Here is a 16,396-nt window from a genome sequence, read left to right as displayed (position 1 = left end):
AGCTCTCAGAGCCTGCTCAAACTCATGTCCATCGAGTCGGTGATGCCATTCAACCATCTCATCCTCTGTCATTCCCTTCTCCTGCCCTAAATCTTTCCCAGCATCAGGGTCTTTTCTAATGAATCGACTCTTCACATCAGATGGCCAAAGTATTGGAGCTTCAGCCTCAGCATCAGTCCTTCCAATGAATATTCAGGATTGATTTCCTTTAGGATGGGGACTGGTTTGATCAGCCTCTGTGCTCTGACCCTAAATCGGCCACCTGAGGAGGCTTCATCTCAACTAAGCCATCCTGGGACTTAAGCCACAATCACTTCAATGGTAAAATGACACCTGTGTAACCAGGATGGGAGATGGTCGCAGCCCAGACCTGTGAGTCTCTGGGGGCTGCTAGACAGCACCTGGGGAGTGTGGGAGGTGGATTTAGAGCCGGGAGGACCCCGCGGCTCGGTCTCCTCCAGGGATGGCAAACATCAGGCTGCGTGGGTTCCCTTCTTGTCCTTGTGGATTTAGGGAAGCTTTCTTTCCTTTGCCCAGAGCAGCTTCCAGGGAGCTTCCGTCAAAGGGCCAGAGTGCCTCCATGAGATGCAGCGATCTGCTACCCGTGATTCTCTTGGGGGAAGGCTTGGGTTGGAGTGAGGGGACCGGACAGCCAGGCCCGGGATCGAAACCTACCTGCCCAGGTTGGCGCAGCTGAACGCATCCTCTGCACCCCGGGGCTCACAGGTCTGTCTTCTAGGGAAAGAACTCAAATAAATCATCGGAGGCATCAGTGCTTACGGTGCTGCCACTCCGGTATCTTGCCTGTAGACAGCCTCCAACTGCGAACTTGCAGTTAAAACCTGCACGGACGGAAATCCCAAGCAGGTCAAGGAGAAAGCAGAAACCGGATCTGCAAGAGTGGAGTCCTAGCGACATCTAGCGGCCATTGAGGCACTGCAGGCGCGCCGGACAACTAATCGTCCTTCGATTCTAACACGTTCTGTTGTGTAAAAAATTTAAACGCATGCAATTCATATGCTGTTTACGAATATAAGTACATGCAGAAGAGTATAAAATATGCTCGCAAATGACAAACAAAGCTTCAAGATAGAAACTACCTATGGGGAGGGTAGAGATGTCGAATGTTTTTTATTTTCTTTAGAGAAATCTGAAGCCAATATGACAAGCTACATCTATTAAATCCTGGAGGTGGTAATACTGGAGCGTTTTTCTGCACTTATCTCTTTGTTTAAGAGTTTATAATAATAGTAATGATTATTATATTTATATATTTTAGTATATATAGTGTATATTTAAAATACATACTACAAAACAAACTATAAAATATAGTGCAATATATACTATATATTATATAGTATAATATGTATATATATTTTATATTTTTATTGTCCTGTATTATGTGGTATAAGTTATATATTCATTATGTAAGTTACGTATATGTAAACACAATACAAAATAAGAATGAAAAATTTGGGGTCCAGGTTTTGGGCCCTGATGGCAGCAGTGCAGCTTCAGTGGCAAGGTGTTAATATTGGCTGGTTGCTATTGTTATGATTAATAGGTTTACTGGAGTTGATGCAAATAATTGAATAGCAACCAAGGAGTCATGCACAGGCTAAAAAGGAACAGCACTCTTCAGGAGAAGTGACAAGATGAAGATGATACATGCATTTGCTATTAATAGCTTGACACTGGACAGCCTCATTTCTTTTGTTGAGAAATGGTCCCTTCCCAATAGGAAGAAGTGGTGTGGAACCACAAAGGGTTAGTCTCATGTAGGAGGCTGAAGGTGGTTAGTTTAAATCCATAGTGAATATACCCTCCAGATGAACGTCACAGCCTAGGTATGATCACAGGCCACAGCTTCTCACGGCTGGGACTATAACTCAAAAGCCACCTAGCAAAGTCCTCAGGACTACTGTGGAGGTCACCAGAGTTTGATAATTTGGGTTCACTGCCATAATTTTTCACATAGTCAGATACTTCTCGTAGTTTATTTACATAGCACAATTTTAATTAAATAAACTCACTTTTGACTACCAGAGATTTGAATGTGATTGGTTTGGGTTGTGTGCTGGGATGTTAAAAATGTCCCCAGTTGATTCTCATGTAAGCCAAGGTTGAAAACCACTTCTCTAAAGCAAGAAAGGGAAAGCCTGAGTTTCTGGGGGTGAAGAGGGAATTGAAAGCCAGAGTGTTGGTGTGAGAGCTGATATCGTGGGCCCTGGAGTCTGACTGGGTGGATTCTGACCAGGAAATGGATCCGGTTGGTTAGAGGCTTGTTCCACACAGGGACAGGCCTTGTGAAAAGGGGAAGCTGCACTGAGACCCCTGTTCAGGGAACGTGGGAACTAGAAACTCCCTACCCACTGGTGAGGGAGACTTTGCGTGTCTGGGGCCTTAGGTGGGAAAACGTCTCCCAGGATAACCCTACCCTCAGCAGAGAAATATGCTTAACAGTCAGTCCCAAACAACTCAAATGCCCATCCATGGATGAATGGATAAACAAAATGAGGCATATACATACAGTGGAATATTAGCTAGCCTTGAAAACAAATGAAATTCTCTCTATTTAAAAAATGGAGATATAATAACATATAACATTTTATTAATTTTAGAGTGATATCTAAAAATTCCTAAATCCCTAAGAATTCTTTCACAAGGAATGAAATTCCGACACGTGATATAAGGTGGATAAACCTTGAAGATGTTACACTGAGTGAAACAAGCCAGTCACAAAGAGACAGCTATTGTGTCATCCCACTAACACGAGGTGCCAAGAGTAGTCAAGTTGAGAGAAAGAGTCACACTCACAGAATGGTGTCTACCTGGGGTGAGGGGAAGCGGGGCGTAGGGAGTCAGTGTTTAATGGGGACGGAGCTTCAATCGGGGATGATGAAAAAGTCCTGGGGATGATGGTGGTGGTGGTCTCATACCGAAGTATGTACTCACTGCTACTGCACAGTACACTCAAAAATGCTTACATGGTGAACTTTATGCATATATTACCACCACGGAAGAATTGGTCCCAAGTTTATGGCATCCCTGGAGGGTTTGGCAGAATCAAATAAAATACTGCCTGGAGAAAACAATCCTCTTCCTAGAGAGTATTGGTTCCCCCAGTAGAGTGAGGAGACGGGATGGGCTACGGTGAATTCTCACTGAAAATAGCTTCATAGTAATAAATTACAAAACATAGGGAAACTGCCTCCCATGATAGAGAATAGCACAGAGAAAGAACAATGTACACACACACACAGTTCAGTTCAGTTCAGTCGCTCAGTCGTGTCCTTGGAAGAAAAGTTATGACCAATCTAGATAGCATATTCAAAAGCAGAGACATTACTTTGCCGACTAAGGTCCGTCTAGTCAAGGCTATGGCTTTTCCTGTGGTCATGTATGGATGTGAGAGTTGGACTGTGAAGAAAGCTGAGTGCTGAAGATTTGATGTGTTTGAACTGTGGTGTTGGAGAAGACTCTTGAGAGTCCCTTGGACTGCAAGGAGGTCCAACCAGTCCATTCTGAAGGAGATCAACCCTGGGATTTCTTTGGAGGGAATGATGCTGAAGCTGAAACTCCAGTACTTTGGCCACCTCATGCGAAGAGTTGACTCATTGGAAAAGACTCTGATGCTGGGAGGGATTGGGGGCAGGAGGACAAGGGGACGACTGAGGATGAGATGGCTGGATGGCATCACTGACTCGATGGATGTGAGTCTGAGTGAACTCCGGGAGATGGTGATACACACTGGAGTCATAAATGTACACACACACACACACACATGCACACACACAGTGGAGTCAGAAATGTACACACACACACACACACACGTACACACACACAGTGGGGTCATAAATATACACACACACATGCACACACAGTCATAAAAAAATGAAATCTTGCCATTTGTAACAACATGGATGAATCCAGAAGGTTGGATGCTCAGTTAAGTAAATCAGGCAGAGAAAAGCAAATACCACATTCTCCCACTTACATACAGAATCTAAAAAACAAAAAGCAACAGAATGGAAAGACGCAGAAAGTAGACACGTGGGTGCCAGCAGCGAGGGTGGTGGGTGTGTGTGCCACAGGTGTAGGGCAAGAAGAGACACGGACCTCACACAACACAGTGAGTCAGTCACGGGGACGCTACCGTCCAGCACAAGGAATACGGGCAATAATACTGTGATAACTTCGTATGAGGATAGAGGGTTACCAGACTCATGGTGCTCATTTCAGGATGTACGTGAATATCAAAACCAACATTTTACTGTGTATCAACTATATATCAGTTTTTAAAATGATAACAGTGCCTATTTCTTCCTCCTTTCACCAAAACTGGTTGTTTTCATCTTCCTTTGAAAAACGTCATTTGGCCTCCTTGGGTCTTAGTTGCAGCGCGTGCGAGTTTCCTTGAGTCATGCATGATTTTTCGCTGAGGCCCATCGACTCTTGGTCTGCAGGCTTCAGAGCACATGGGCTCTATAGTTGAGGCCTCTTTGCTCAGAGGCATGTGGGATCTTAGTTCCCAGACCAGGAATCGAGCCTGGGTCCCCTGAACTGCAAGGCAGATTCTTAATCACTGTCCCACTAGCGAAACCCCTGTTTCCATCTTTTTAATGTTTTTTCCAGCGCTGTTTCTCACCAAGCTCCCCCTTGTCTCCCTTTGTGCCATCAACTTCTCGTCCGACACACCACACACACACTCTTCAGAGGCTCACTCCCTGTACTCAAGTCACAAAATCACACGGACATAATCCATATGGTCAGAAGTCACGGACTGAACCTCATGCAAACAGGCATCCACGGAGTTTGTAAAATTGCACACACACACACACATGTCTTCACACACAAACACTGTCTTCTTTCCAGCTAAGATAAGACAGTGGTGGGAAAAGTGCCGCCAAACTATCTCATTTCCCCCATGTGGGCGTCCCAGATAAGTGGCCTCCCAGATCTGGACAATAATACCCCAACTGACAGCTCCGCCGCCCTCCGCCTCCCCCTCCCCCAGAAGTCACCATGGTCACGGCTGTGCCGGGGCGGGGTCAGGCCAGCAGCTCTGAGCTGATGGACCAGAGACAGCGAGGAGGACCCAGAAGGAGGGGCCAGGGCCATGACTGGGGCGTGGCCGCAGATGTGGGGTGCCTGCATCACCTGGGAATGGGGGCAGCTGCTCAGAGTAATGAGCGTAACCCCTGGGGGGCCCAGGTCATCACTGTGGCCTGGAGGTGAGGATGCAAAGTGGCCAGGCTTGAGGGGGCGCATCTAACAGGTGTGTAAGCTTCCCTTTGCTCTCTCTACCATCCCCAGGTACTCTGGGCAGGACAGTCTTGATAGCGCAGCTCCCTCTGACCTGTGTGAGGTGTTGCCCCACTGTAGTTCCCATTTGCTTTTCTCTAATAATGGATCACTGCAGATGGTGGCTGCAGCCATGAAATTAAAAGATGCTTGCTCCTTGGAAAAAAAAATTATGACCAACCTAGACAGCATATTAAAAAGCAGAGATGTTACTTTACCAACAAAGGTCCATCTAGTCAAAGCTGTGGTTTTTCCAGTAGTCATGTATGGATGTGAGAGTTGGACTATGAGGAAAGCTGAGTGCCGAAGAATTGATGCTTTTGGAGAAGACTCTTGAGAGTCCCTTGGACAGCAAGGAGATCCAACCAGTCCATCCTAAAGGAAAGCAGTCCTGAATATTCATTGGAAGGACTGATGCTGAAGCTGAAACTCCAATACTTTGGCCACCTGATGCGAAGAACTGACTCACTGGAAAAAACTCTGATGCTGGGAAAGATTGAAGTCAGGAGGAGAAGGGGACGACAGAGGATGAGATGGATGGACATGAGTGTGAGTAGGGTCCGGGAGTTGGTGATGGACAGGGAAGCCTGGCATGCTGCAGTCCATGGGATCGCCAAGAGTCGGACACGACTAAGCGACTGAACTGAATAATGAGCGATGTGAGCATCTTTTCACGTGTTTATTGGCATCTGTATGTCTTCTTTGGAGAAATGTCTGCTTAGGTTTTCTGTCCGTTTTTTAAATTGGGTTGTTTGTTTTTCTGGTATTGAGCTGTGTGAGCTGATTAAATGCTTTGGCGATTAATCCTTTGTCAGTTGCGGACACAGCAGGGGAAGGAGAGGCTGGGATGAACTGAGAAAGTAGCATTGCCATGTATACACTACCATGTGTAACATAGAAAGCTAGCGGGAATTTGCTGTGCAACACATGGAGCTCAGCTCCATGCACTGTGATGACCTAGAGAGGTGGGGGAGGGGAGGGAGTCTCAAGAGGGAAGGGATTCATGTACACATAGAGCTGATTCACTCTCGTACGGCAGAAACTAATACCACCTTGTAAAGCGATTTTCTTCCAATTAGAAAATAAAAAAAAAAGACTCCCTCCTCCATCAACGGTCAACGTTCCTCCCTTTCCCACTCCTCTCGGCCTTTACCCCGTGGCTTCTGCCACAGGTGAGTGCCAGGGACTCTGCTCATCCTGAAGGAAATGAGACACAGTAAGGACCCACCTCAGCCCTCAAGGACCTAATGGGCTGGAGATGATCCCGCTGGTACCGCAACGATATTATCATCCTCGACCACGTTTCCCCGTCCCACGCTCCTTGCGGCTGTGTTTGATGTTCATCGTCTTGATGCCGCTGAGCTAGTAGCTCGTGATAACTCATTTTGAGTCCTTACTTCTAACTGTTAAGTAAAGGCATAGAGACAGGCACACAGGGGGCCAGCTGTGATGGACCTGCGGCCAGAGGAATATGCTCGCCCAATATTCCCCTGTCCGGGGCTGGGGATGAGAGGCTGGAAGCCTGGAGACCGTGTCAGGCTCTGCAGAGCGTGAGGGTGGCCTGCCCTGCGGGTGTCCTCTGGTCCTCCCACCTGGGAGGAAGAGACAGAGCTCCTTAATCTGCTACAGAAAAGGAGAAACTGAAGGCTACGAAGGTTAAATGACCCCCCTCAGGCTACACAGCTGGGAAACAAAGAACCCCGTCTCTGTACTTGAAGAAGATGGGCCCAACCACGGGTTGTATCCGAAGGGGCTTAGCAAGCCAGCTCCACACAGCAGTTCCCCCTCAATGAGTGGAGGAGGTGGGGCCATTTCTGTCGTTTCCTCTCACCCCCCTGCCAACTCAGTCCCCTGTGGGCATCCTTAGGGAGGGGAAGACAGAGCAAGTCACATTTACGTCCTACGCAGCCCCCAGCATGAGCCTCCAGGTGTGATGATTAAAAACGGGAAACAAAATATTGACGGTGGACTTACCAGGTAATCAGTCTGGAAGGTGGGTTTATGGGGGGCGGTGAGTGTACCCTGGTGGCTCAGATGGTAAAGAATGTCTGCAATGCAGGAGACTCGGGTTCGATTTCTGGGTTGGGAAGATCCCCTGGAGAAGAGAAAGGCTACCCACCCCAGTATTCTTGCCTGGAGAATTCAGCCTAATATTTTCCAGCACTAGCTGATGAAGCTACTGGCTGTTGCCTTAGAAGCAGTCTGAGCCTTTTGTTCTCCAATCAGATTGAGACCTCACAAACCTCAGACATTTTCACTTGCCTGTTTACTGAATGTTGACATCCTGACCACAGTCACAGCCACAGGCCCAGGGCCCTGAGCTCTGACGTGAGGGCCACAGCTTGAGCTAGTCCAACCAGAGCCTGTCTGGACCAGAAAAAGTCACACGCGTGGGTCCAAGGCGGAATTTTGTAAAGAATCTAGGGTTAAATATCAGACAGTGGGAAAACCAAATGCAAAAAAAAAAAAAAAAAAAGTGAGCCACGAATAGGAGTGAAGCTTTAGTGTGGAGCTGGGGTTCAGAGCTTGATCAAGAAGAGGTTTGTGATGAGAAGGGAAGGTCAGGGAGAAGAGACAGAGTGTTCTGAGAGCATGTTTTGCTTTTTAAAGAGTTTTTGATGTGGAAATAAATGGTCTGGGGGGTGGGGACCCAGGACCAGGAATGGACTTTTATTTCAAGCGATAAAGGGAGATCCCCTTTGCTCTCCTGTGCCTGGCGAAGTGGTGGCACTGGTCGCAGCTGCGCTTGTCCCCAAGTGCAGCTCAGAGGAGGTGGAGGCTGGGCTGGGAGACGTGGCCACGTGCTCTCACGGCCAGGGCGGCCCTGACTTGAAGGCTGTGGCTGACAGTCCACAGAGCCCCAGGCTGCGCCAAGGTAACCATGGCTCAGGCTGTCCGCTGCCTCCTGGCCCCCTCCCCGCTCCAGTCCCAGGGAGGCCAGAGCTGATAGGAGCTGGGTCCTGCCATGAAGTCATCTGTTATGGTGCCAGGGAAGGGAAGGGCTGGGGGCAGCAGGCGGAGGGGCCACAGGCTCTGTCTGCCTTCCCCACGCTGGCGCCGTAGGTTGGAAAGCTTGAGTCTTATCTAGGGAGTGCCCACCTAGGGCGGGGGGTTGCGGGGAGGCGGTGGTGGGCGGGAGTGGGGGCCCTTTGGAGGGCAGGGGCTGGTGGGGAGGGCCTGTGCCTTGTCAGCAAATCTGGAAGAGAAAATGAAGAGTTTGGTGGAAATGTCAGGGATAGGGGCATTTGTAGGTCTCTGCAAAGTTTGTCTAGCTGATACTGGGAATGATTCAGTCATGATTGGATGCACGCAGTCCTTTGACCGTGTGCCATTCTACAGCAAAAGGAAGGAACCTAAAGAATATTCCAAACTGCCAAGGTGGGGGTGGGTGGTGGGAGTGGACCCATCCAGCTTTCCAAGGTGGGGGAGGGGCATGCTGGAGGGATTGTGCTGAAAGTTACCTCCTTCTGCCCAAAGGAAACAAGAGAGAGCGCTGCAGGGCAGAGAAACAGGGATGACAGAGGTGCGTGTGGGCCCACGCAGGGCAAGGGCACCCACGGGCATAGGACCCGACCACCCACGCATCAAAACGTCAAGACCAGGGGAAGGAGCATCTAAGCCCAGGGCCCCGGGCACAGGGAAGGATGAGTCTCTTGGGGACAGAGAGGCTGGAGATCAGCTCTGGACGGGAGGTGAACAAGAGTGGGCAGAGCCTCGGAAAGTGGAAGCAAAGAGCCCCAGAGGAAGACTCACTGTGTAAGCCACTGTTTCTGATGAGCAGAAAATGAGGAAAACGGAGTCCAGTTCTGGGTGGGTCAATTGGACTGGACCGAAGGCCCATCTCTGGGTTCTTGGCAAGACAGAGGAAAATGTTGTGCTCTTCCTCAGGTGTGGGATATGACTTGAATGTACTCAGTTAAGGAGTCAGAAATAGAGGGAAGTTGAAAGACAGCAAAAACAGGCTGGAACCCAGAGCCTCATCCCGTGCTGTGGTCTGAATTCTGAGTCCCCCAAATTCGCCTGCTGACACCCTAACCCCCAGAGAAGATGGTGGTGGAACAAGCAGCCTTTGGGAGGTAGTCGTGAGGGTGGAGCCCTCTGGGGGTTAGTGCCCTTAAAAAAGAGACCCCAGAGAGCTCCTCAGCCCCTCTGCCATGTTAGGACATAGCTGGGACTTCTCTGGTGGTCCAGGGGCTAAGGCTCTGTGCTTCCAATGCAGGCGCCCAGGGTTCAATCCCTGGTCAGGGAAGGAGATCCCACGTGCCTCAACTGTTTAATAAGACCTGGTGCAGCCAAAAACATACATGAAATAAATAAAAATAAATGTTAAAAAAAGAAGGCACCAGATGTAAGTTAGAAAGTGAGCTCCCAGTCTGCAGGCACCTTGATCTTGAACTTTCAGTCTCTAGAACTATGAGCAGTGAACTTCTGCTATTTGTAAGCCACCTGGTCTGCGGTATCTTGTTAGAGCAGCCTGCATGGGCTAAGACATCAAGTTGATGGCCTTAGGCCTGGACTTGGGCCAGCATAGCTTTGTCAGGATACTGGGCAGGCTGGGGTTTCAGAATCCTGTTACGCGCCCCCTGTGGGCCGCCCAGATCCAGAGCTGGCTGCTTTGTGTTAGTACATAGAGCCCAGCAGGAGAGGGACCCCATCCCTGATACCTACCTGAGCTGGGGGCACTGGAGAGGGCAGGGTTGCGGGCACCCCAGTGCCAGGTGTCCTGCTAAGATGTGGCTGGTAAATGGTGGGAGGGCAAGGCTTTAGGTGGCTGGGTGGTACTCAAAGGTGAGACTCTGAAGCCGTCTTTACCTTTTTCAGCTGCTCTTGACTCGTTGCAGCTGATACGCTCTTTAAGTAACACCCAGCCAGCGGATGGTGACGGTTCTCAAGTTAAAGCTTCATTATTTTGAATCACACCTTCAAAAATCAGAGAGTCATTCTTTTGAAATATTTCCTACAGATTCAAAACCCATTCTCACTGTTATAAACTAGTTGAACAATATATTTGTTAGTAAAAGAAAAGGAAGAAGTATACCGAAATATAAAAATGGAATGAAAAATAAATAATCAGAGAACTTCAAAGGTCTTGTTAAAATTGGAAATATTATATAAGAAAACACGTATGTGCCTTGGAACAGGTCTCTTCTCACTTTTTGTCAAACAGATCTGGGTACAGACCTGACTTATCCCATTGATACTTATCAGTGAATAGATTCCACATCTGTTGACTCATACCGTGACATGGTGCCAACCACATGAGCTTATTTATGGCCTCTTGAGTGATTGTTATTTTTCCTTTACAGATGTGAGTAACTAAAGTTGTTTTTCTTCACACCACCTTTTTGGGCAGCCGCATCCAAGACTGTAACCTTTCAGTGCTGTTCTCATCAAGGGCCCTCCACTACGTTTGCTCTGCCTTCCCTTTTTTCTCCAAATTAATTTATTTCCTTTTATATATGTTTTCAGTTCAGTTGCTCAGTCGTGTCTGACTCTTTGCGACCCCATGAGCTGCAGCACGCCAGGCCTCCCTGTCCAACACCAGCTGCCGGAGCCCACCCAAACTCATGTCCATTGAGTCGGTGATGCCATCCAACCTTCTCATCCTCTGTCGTCCCCTTCTCCTCCTGCCCTCAATCTTTCCCAGCATCAGGGTCTTTTAAAATGAGTCAGCTCTTCGCATCAGGTGGCCAAAGTATTGGAGTTTCAGCTTCAACATCAGACCTTGCAATGAACGCCCAGGACGGATCTCCTTTAGGATGGACTGGTTAGATCTCCTTGCAGTCCAAGGGACTGCATGTTTTATATATTTAATATATGGTATACATATGTTACACATATGTTTATATGCTATATAATATGTTATATATGTTTGTATATATTATATATACATATATGTTTTAATATACAATAAAAAAAAACTTCATCTCCAATTGAAACATCAATTTACATTTGCTAATGATTCCATGTCTTACACATTCAGCAATTGATTTCCGTCACAAAACTGGAACAAATACTCCTTTCTCTTTCTGTTCCCAGCCAAATCCCCAGAACCAAACAATATACTATTTAATTTCTCTGATTCCTATTGTGTGATGTGAGGTTTATATCCAAATTCACACGCATCCAGTTTTTTGTCCTACTCTTCCAAAAGTTGTTGAAAGTTGCCTCCTACAAGTGGAAAAATGGCGAGACAGGTGGTTTGGGCGCTGCAAAGACCCCCAGGATGCGAGAAGCGCGGACATCCTCGCTGTCCGCCGGAGTGAGAAAAGCAGGCAGGCTGCGCCCTCTGGTGGTGAGAACAGGTTATAGCTGCTCGCCGGAAGCGTGGGGCTTGCCTTACTGCCGGGCCGTCACTCTCACCTCTCACCTGCGCGGAACAAAGGCTCTTAGCGGCTTTTCAGCGATTCGAGTCCCTTTTCAGCGATCCGAATCCCATCATCGGATTGCATTTAATTTCGATCCAATGTCTTTTGAGTCCTACACGAGTTGGCACATCTCCAATTTCCCAAACAGGCAAGGTTAAAAAGATTTTAAACATTTGAAGGGTGGTTTGATCCATCATTTTGAGTAGCTCCCTCCCTAAATACACGTGGAGCACGGAGCACAGAGCTGCCTCTCAGGAGACCTGAGGCCTTTTCTGGGTTCTGGTCTCACTGATGAGTGTGGTCTTGAGCAGTTGCTTCCCCTCCCTGGCCCTCTGATTTCTCACTTGTGGTGATGATATCTAAGGGCCTTTCCAGACCCAGACGTGGGTGGTGTTTTCAGGTGAGCGGGCTGCCTCACTGGCCCGCGCTTGGGTCAGACCCAGCAGTGCCGGAGTGACGCCTTTGTTACAGCCTGGTCCCACTTTGCTCCCTCCCCCAACCATGATCAGGACTCTAGTCGTTGCGGTCCTTGGCTTCAGTTTTCATGTAGGGGCCTGACTCCCACTCTCTGTGTACTGGGACCACGGCTTTAACCTGTCTGTGCCCTTATTTCCGTAAACTGTCATATTCTGTAAACAGAGTCCGTTAAAAGTGGACAATATTGTGGAGAAATCACAGCCCAGAGGAAGCTCTGCTTTTATTCATCGACTTTGCTTTTGATTGTCGCGCTGATCATGAAGACCTCAAAGGAAAGGAAGCAGCTGGTTATTAAGCAGGGCAATTGGAGAAGATGCTGGGCAGTGGTCAGGGCGTGCGCCCAGTGGTCTCGGAGTCTTGGGAAGGCAGCGGAAGGAGGAAAGCAGGTAGAGTCTGCCACCTGGTGGCAGGGAGGGGTATTGCTCCCTAAGAGATGGTCCGTGTGCTGCCGCCGCTGCTGCTGCTAAGTCGCTTCAGTCGTGTCCGACTCTGTGCGACCCGATAGACGGCAGCCCACCAGGCTCCGCGTCCCTGGGATTCTCCAGGCAAGAACACTGGAGTGGGTTGCCATTTCCTTCTCCAATGCATGAAAGTGAAAAGAGAAAGTGAAGTCCTCCCAAAACAAGCAGGGATGAAAATAGAAGAGCTGACTGGCCACGCACCTGGTACAGAGAGTGGGAGGAACTGTTCCGTAAAGGAAAATGGGTTTTGCCTTGGTATGGCTTGGTTTCCCTTAATCTTCTGATCTAAACCTGGTCTATATGACAGGTCAAGATTATTCATTTATGTAATCATAACGAGACGTGTTAAGCGAGTTACCTACGTCTTCCAGGACCTAGTCTAGGGTAACAATTCAGCTGTTTATTGTTTTTAAAATGAAAAGATTGACAGCATTTTGTGGCACTCATTTTCCCCCCACCTTCCCTTTCATCTTCGCCTGTGTACATGTTACAATATGTTAGGGAATAGGAGACATAGTGTAATGGAATTTTAGGAAACCCAAGCTCTTGTCTGGGCTCCTCTGTCTTTAACTTAGTGATGGGCTCATGACTCAGCTGTGGCACGAGGACTGTGGAGCTCAGTTTTAAAGCAGACAAAGGTCAATTCATTACCATAAATATATTTGTCAACTCAAATGTATTAGAAGTCCTACAAATCAGTAAATAAATGACAAACAGCCCAATAAGATTGGGCAAAGGTTTGAACAGGTGTTTCATAACTGAGGCTCTCCAGATGGCCAGTAAGTCCGTGAAAAGATGCTCTATATTACGTTTATTAGAGGAATACAAGTTAAAATAGCAAGACAGTAGACAAACACCAGAATGGTGAGAATGTGAAAGATGCTGCTAAGTGTTTGTGAAGATATGAGGCAACCTGGACTCTCACACACTGCTGTTGGAGTTAAATTGGTACACCCAGTTTGGAAACTGTCAGCATTCACTAAGAAATTGGTATACAGATACATCGTGGTATGTACACGGTAAGAAAAAAGAACGAACTACCATGACAGGCAACATAACAGATGAACTTTATAAACACAGTATTGAATGGAAGAAGTCAAACGCATAAGACTGCATGTAGTGAGTCCATTTCCACAAAATTCAGTCATAAGCAAAACTAACTGATGGTGATAGAACTTAGATTAGTGGTTCCGTCTGGTGTGGTTATTGATGTAGAAGGGGCAAGAGAGAATCTTCTGGGGGTGGTGGAAGTGTCCTATATCTTGGTCAGGGTGTGGTTACACGGATTGTGTGTACAAATGCACCCTTATGTATATATGTACATACACCCATGTATAGATTGATGTGCCCCTACACCTTCCTTCAAAGCAATTACCATTTGTGTGATCTTTTATAAACTGAGTAGATAATTTCACCATCATGTATTTTATTAATACAAGGCTTTTTGAGAATTGGTGAAGTCGTATAAGTGAAAGTGAGGTCGCTCAGTCGTGTCCGACTCTTTGCGACCCTGTGGACTGTAGCCCACCAGGCTCCGCTGTCCATGGGATTCTTCAGGCAAGAATACTGGAGTGGGTTGCCATTTCCTTCTCCAGGGGATCTTCCTGACTCAGGGATCGAACCCAGGTCTCCTGCATTGCAGGCAGATGCTTTAACCTCTGAGCCACCAGGGAAGCCCCTAAGCTCCATTAAAATGTATAGGGGAAAAAAGGAAAAAAAAATTGTTTAGGGGAATAGGTTTTTATAAAGACAATTTTATTGTGATTTTTCCTACAGGCTGTAATGATTAATGCAGCATTTAAAAATAACCCAATAAACATTGGTACAACCCACTCCAGTATTCTTGCCTGAAAAATCCCATGGACGGAGGAGCCTGGTGGGCTACAGTCCAAGGAGGTTGCAAAGAGTCAGACATGACTGAGTGAATGAACACAAAAATCATTTAGAGAGATATGGAAAGTGACCATTTTTATGATCATTGATTTGTTTGCTTTTCTAATTCATTTACTTCTGGTTTATCACTTCTAGTGTGCTATAAATTCAATGAAGATGGCGAACACAGGGTTTTTTTTTTTTTTTGGTGCCTATTCCCATAGTTGCCATGAATTATATTTTTGTTAGATGAATAAATGAGTACAAAAAACAAACGAAGACAGGAATGAGTTTTTTGCATTGTGAATGCTTTGTTTTTACCTTGGAAGGACTAAACATAGCTCAGAACTGCATAGAATGGTCAGAAATAGTGTTTATAAGGAAGGCTTTTTTGAATCAATATAGGTATGATTTATTAAGCATCTAATATATGTGAGGCCTTGCAAATATCTCACTTAAGCTTCACAGCAATCACTTGAAACAAATATTATTATTTTCTCTCTTTGTTTGACATTAAACAATTTTTAATCCCAAATTGACATTTTCAGCACACATGAAGCATTTGTTTATGCTTTAGTATTACAGTGTCAAGTTTTTCTTTGCTGAATCATTCTGACTCCATTGTACCTTAATATTGATTTTTTTAAGAGGAGAAGCTGAGGTTTGGAGTTGAGTAAGTGGTCCAAGGTCACAATGATGGATAAAGAAGTCTGGGGTGACTTGGGGGGCCCCACTTCTTGCTGTTTTCCTCCACCTTCTCATCCATGTGCTCCCTGACATAGCCCTGGGGTCAATGTCCCAGAAGCCTTGCTCACACAGCCTGTAGTGGGAGCAGGGGTCCCCAGGGCAGAGCTGGGGCTCTGTTTCCATGTCCCCCACAGGCCAGTGCAGTGCCTGGCACACAGTGGGCAGGCAACTGATATCCAAGGAACAAAGGAAAGGATAGTGGTGATACTGACGGATACCAAGACATGGGTCCCTGCGTGTACTTATTCATCTGTCATGGATATGTGTAGATTATAAGCCCCTTGAGGGCACACACCCTGGTCCAGGCTCTATGGCTTCGGCACTTCCTGTGACCTCCACAGCTAGCCAAGGGGCTGAAACATCCCCTGGAGCAGAGGTTGGCAAACCCAGCCCGGTGGGCCAAATCCTGCCCACCGTCTGATTTTTTTAAAGATTTTTTTTAACATGGAAAAATAATTTTTTAAAAAAAATTTTAAAATCTTAATTGAATTTGTTACAATATTGCCTCTGTTTTATGGCTTGGGTTTTTTGACTGAGAGACATGTGGTATCTGAGCTCCCCGAGCAGGGGGAGCTTCTGGGCTCCTGGGCCAGGGCTTTGCTTGCAAACCACATGGTTTCCTAGGAGGAAGTGGTGAGGATGGGGTGTGGCCATGCCTGGGGTGGAGGGACATACCAGCTGGGGGAGCTTCTTCCCAGGAGCTGGACCTCAGTGCCGTCCTCTCCAGCAGTGGCTACCTTTAGGAATAGGTCATCGTGTTAATGTACCTAGATTGTAGGGGCTTCTGGGAGCTGCTGCCCTGGCGGTTTGCCCCATCACAGTGAGGAGGGAACTTGATAAAATCAGGGGGCAGCGGGCCAGCTCCAATAGTACCACCAGCAGCAACAAGTACTAGTCTGAAAAAAAAAAAACAACTTGTTTGTATTGAGTACTGGGCTTCCTAGGTTGCGCAGTGGTTAAGAATCCACATGCCAAGCAGGACATGTGGGTTCAGTCCTTGGGTTAGGGAGATCTCCTGGAGAAAGAAATGCAACCCACTCCAGTATTCTGGCCTGCGAAATCCCATGGACAGAGGAGCCTGGCGGGCTACAGTCCACGGAGTCCATTGAGTTGGATGAGGCTGAGTGACGAAACACACATATACACAATGAAGGCTCACCTATGAGT

General features: G+C 47.2%; 1 protein-coding gene across 1 annotated transcript in view; it reads right to left on the bottom strand.

The window, feature by feature from the left end:
- Positions 1-6,710: 6,710 nt before the first annotated feature.
- Positions 6,711-16,396, bottom strand: part of LOC128052660 (disintegrin and metalloproteinase domain-containing protein 20-like) — a 195,469-nt gene continuing 185,783 nt past the window's right edge. The window contains exon 7 of the mRNA XM_052645234.1: positions 6,711-6,896. Within this exon, the coding sequence (XP_052501194.1) occupies positions 6,711-6,896 (186 nt within the window). The remainder of the gene's footprint in view (positions 6,897-16,396) is intronic.

Source organism: Budorcas taxicolor, chromosome 8 (genome assembly GCF_023091745.1).
Source record: "Budorcas taxicolor isolate Tak-1 chromosome 8, Takin1.1, whole genome shotgun sequence".
In the NCBI taxonomy this organism is placed as follows: Eukaryota; Metazoa; Chordata; class Mammalia; order Artiodactyla; family Bovidae; genus Budorcas; species Budorcas taxicolor.
Note: the sequence above shows the minus strand (reverse complement) of the source record. Positions and strands in the feature narration are given on the sequence as shown.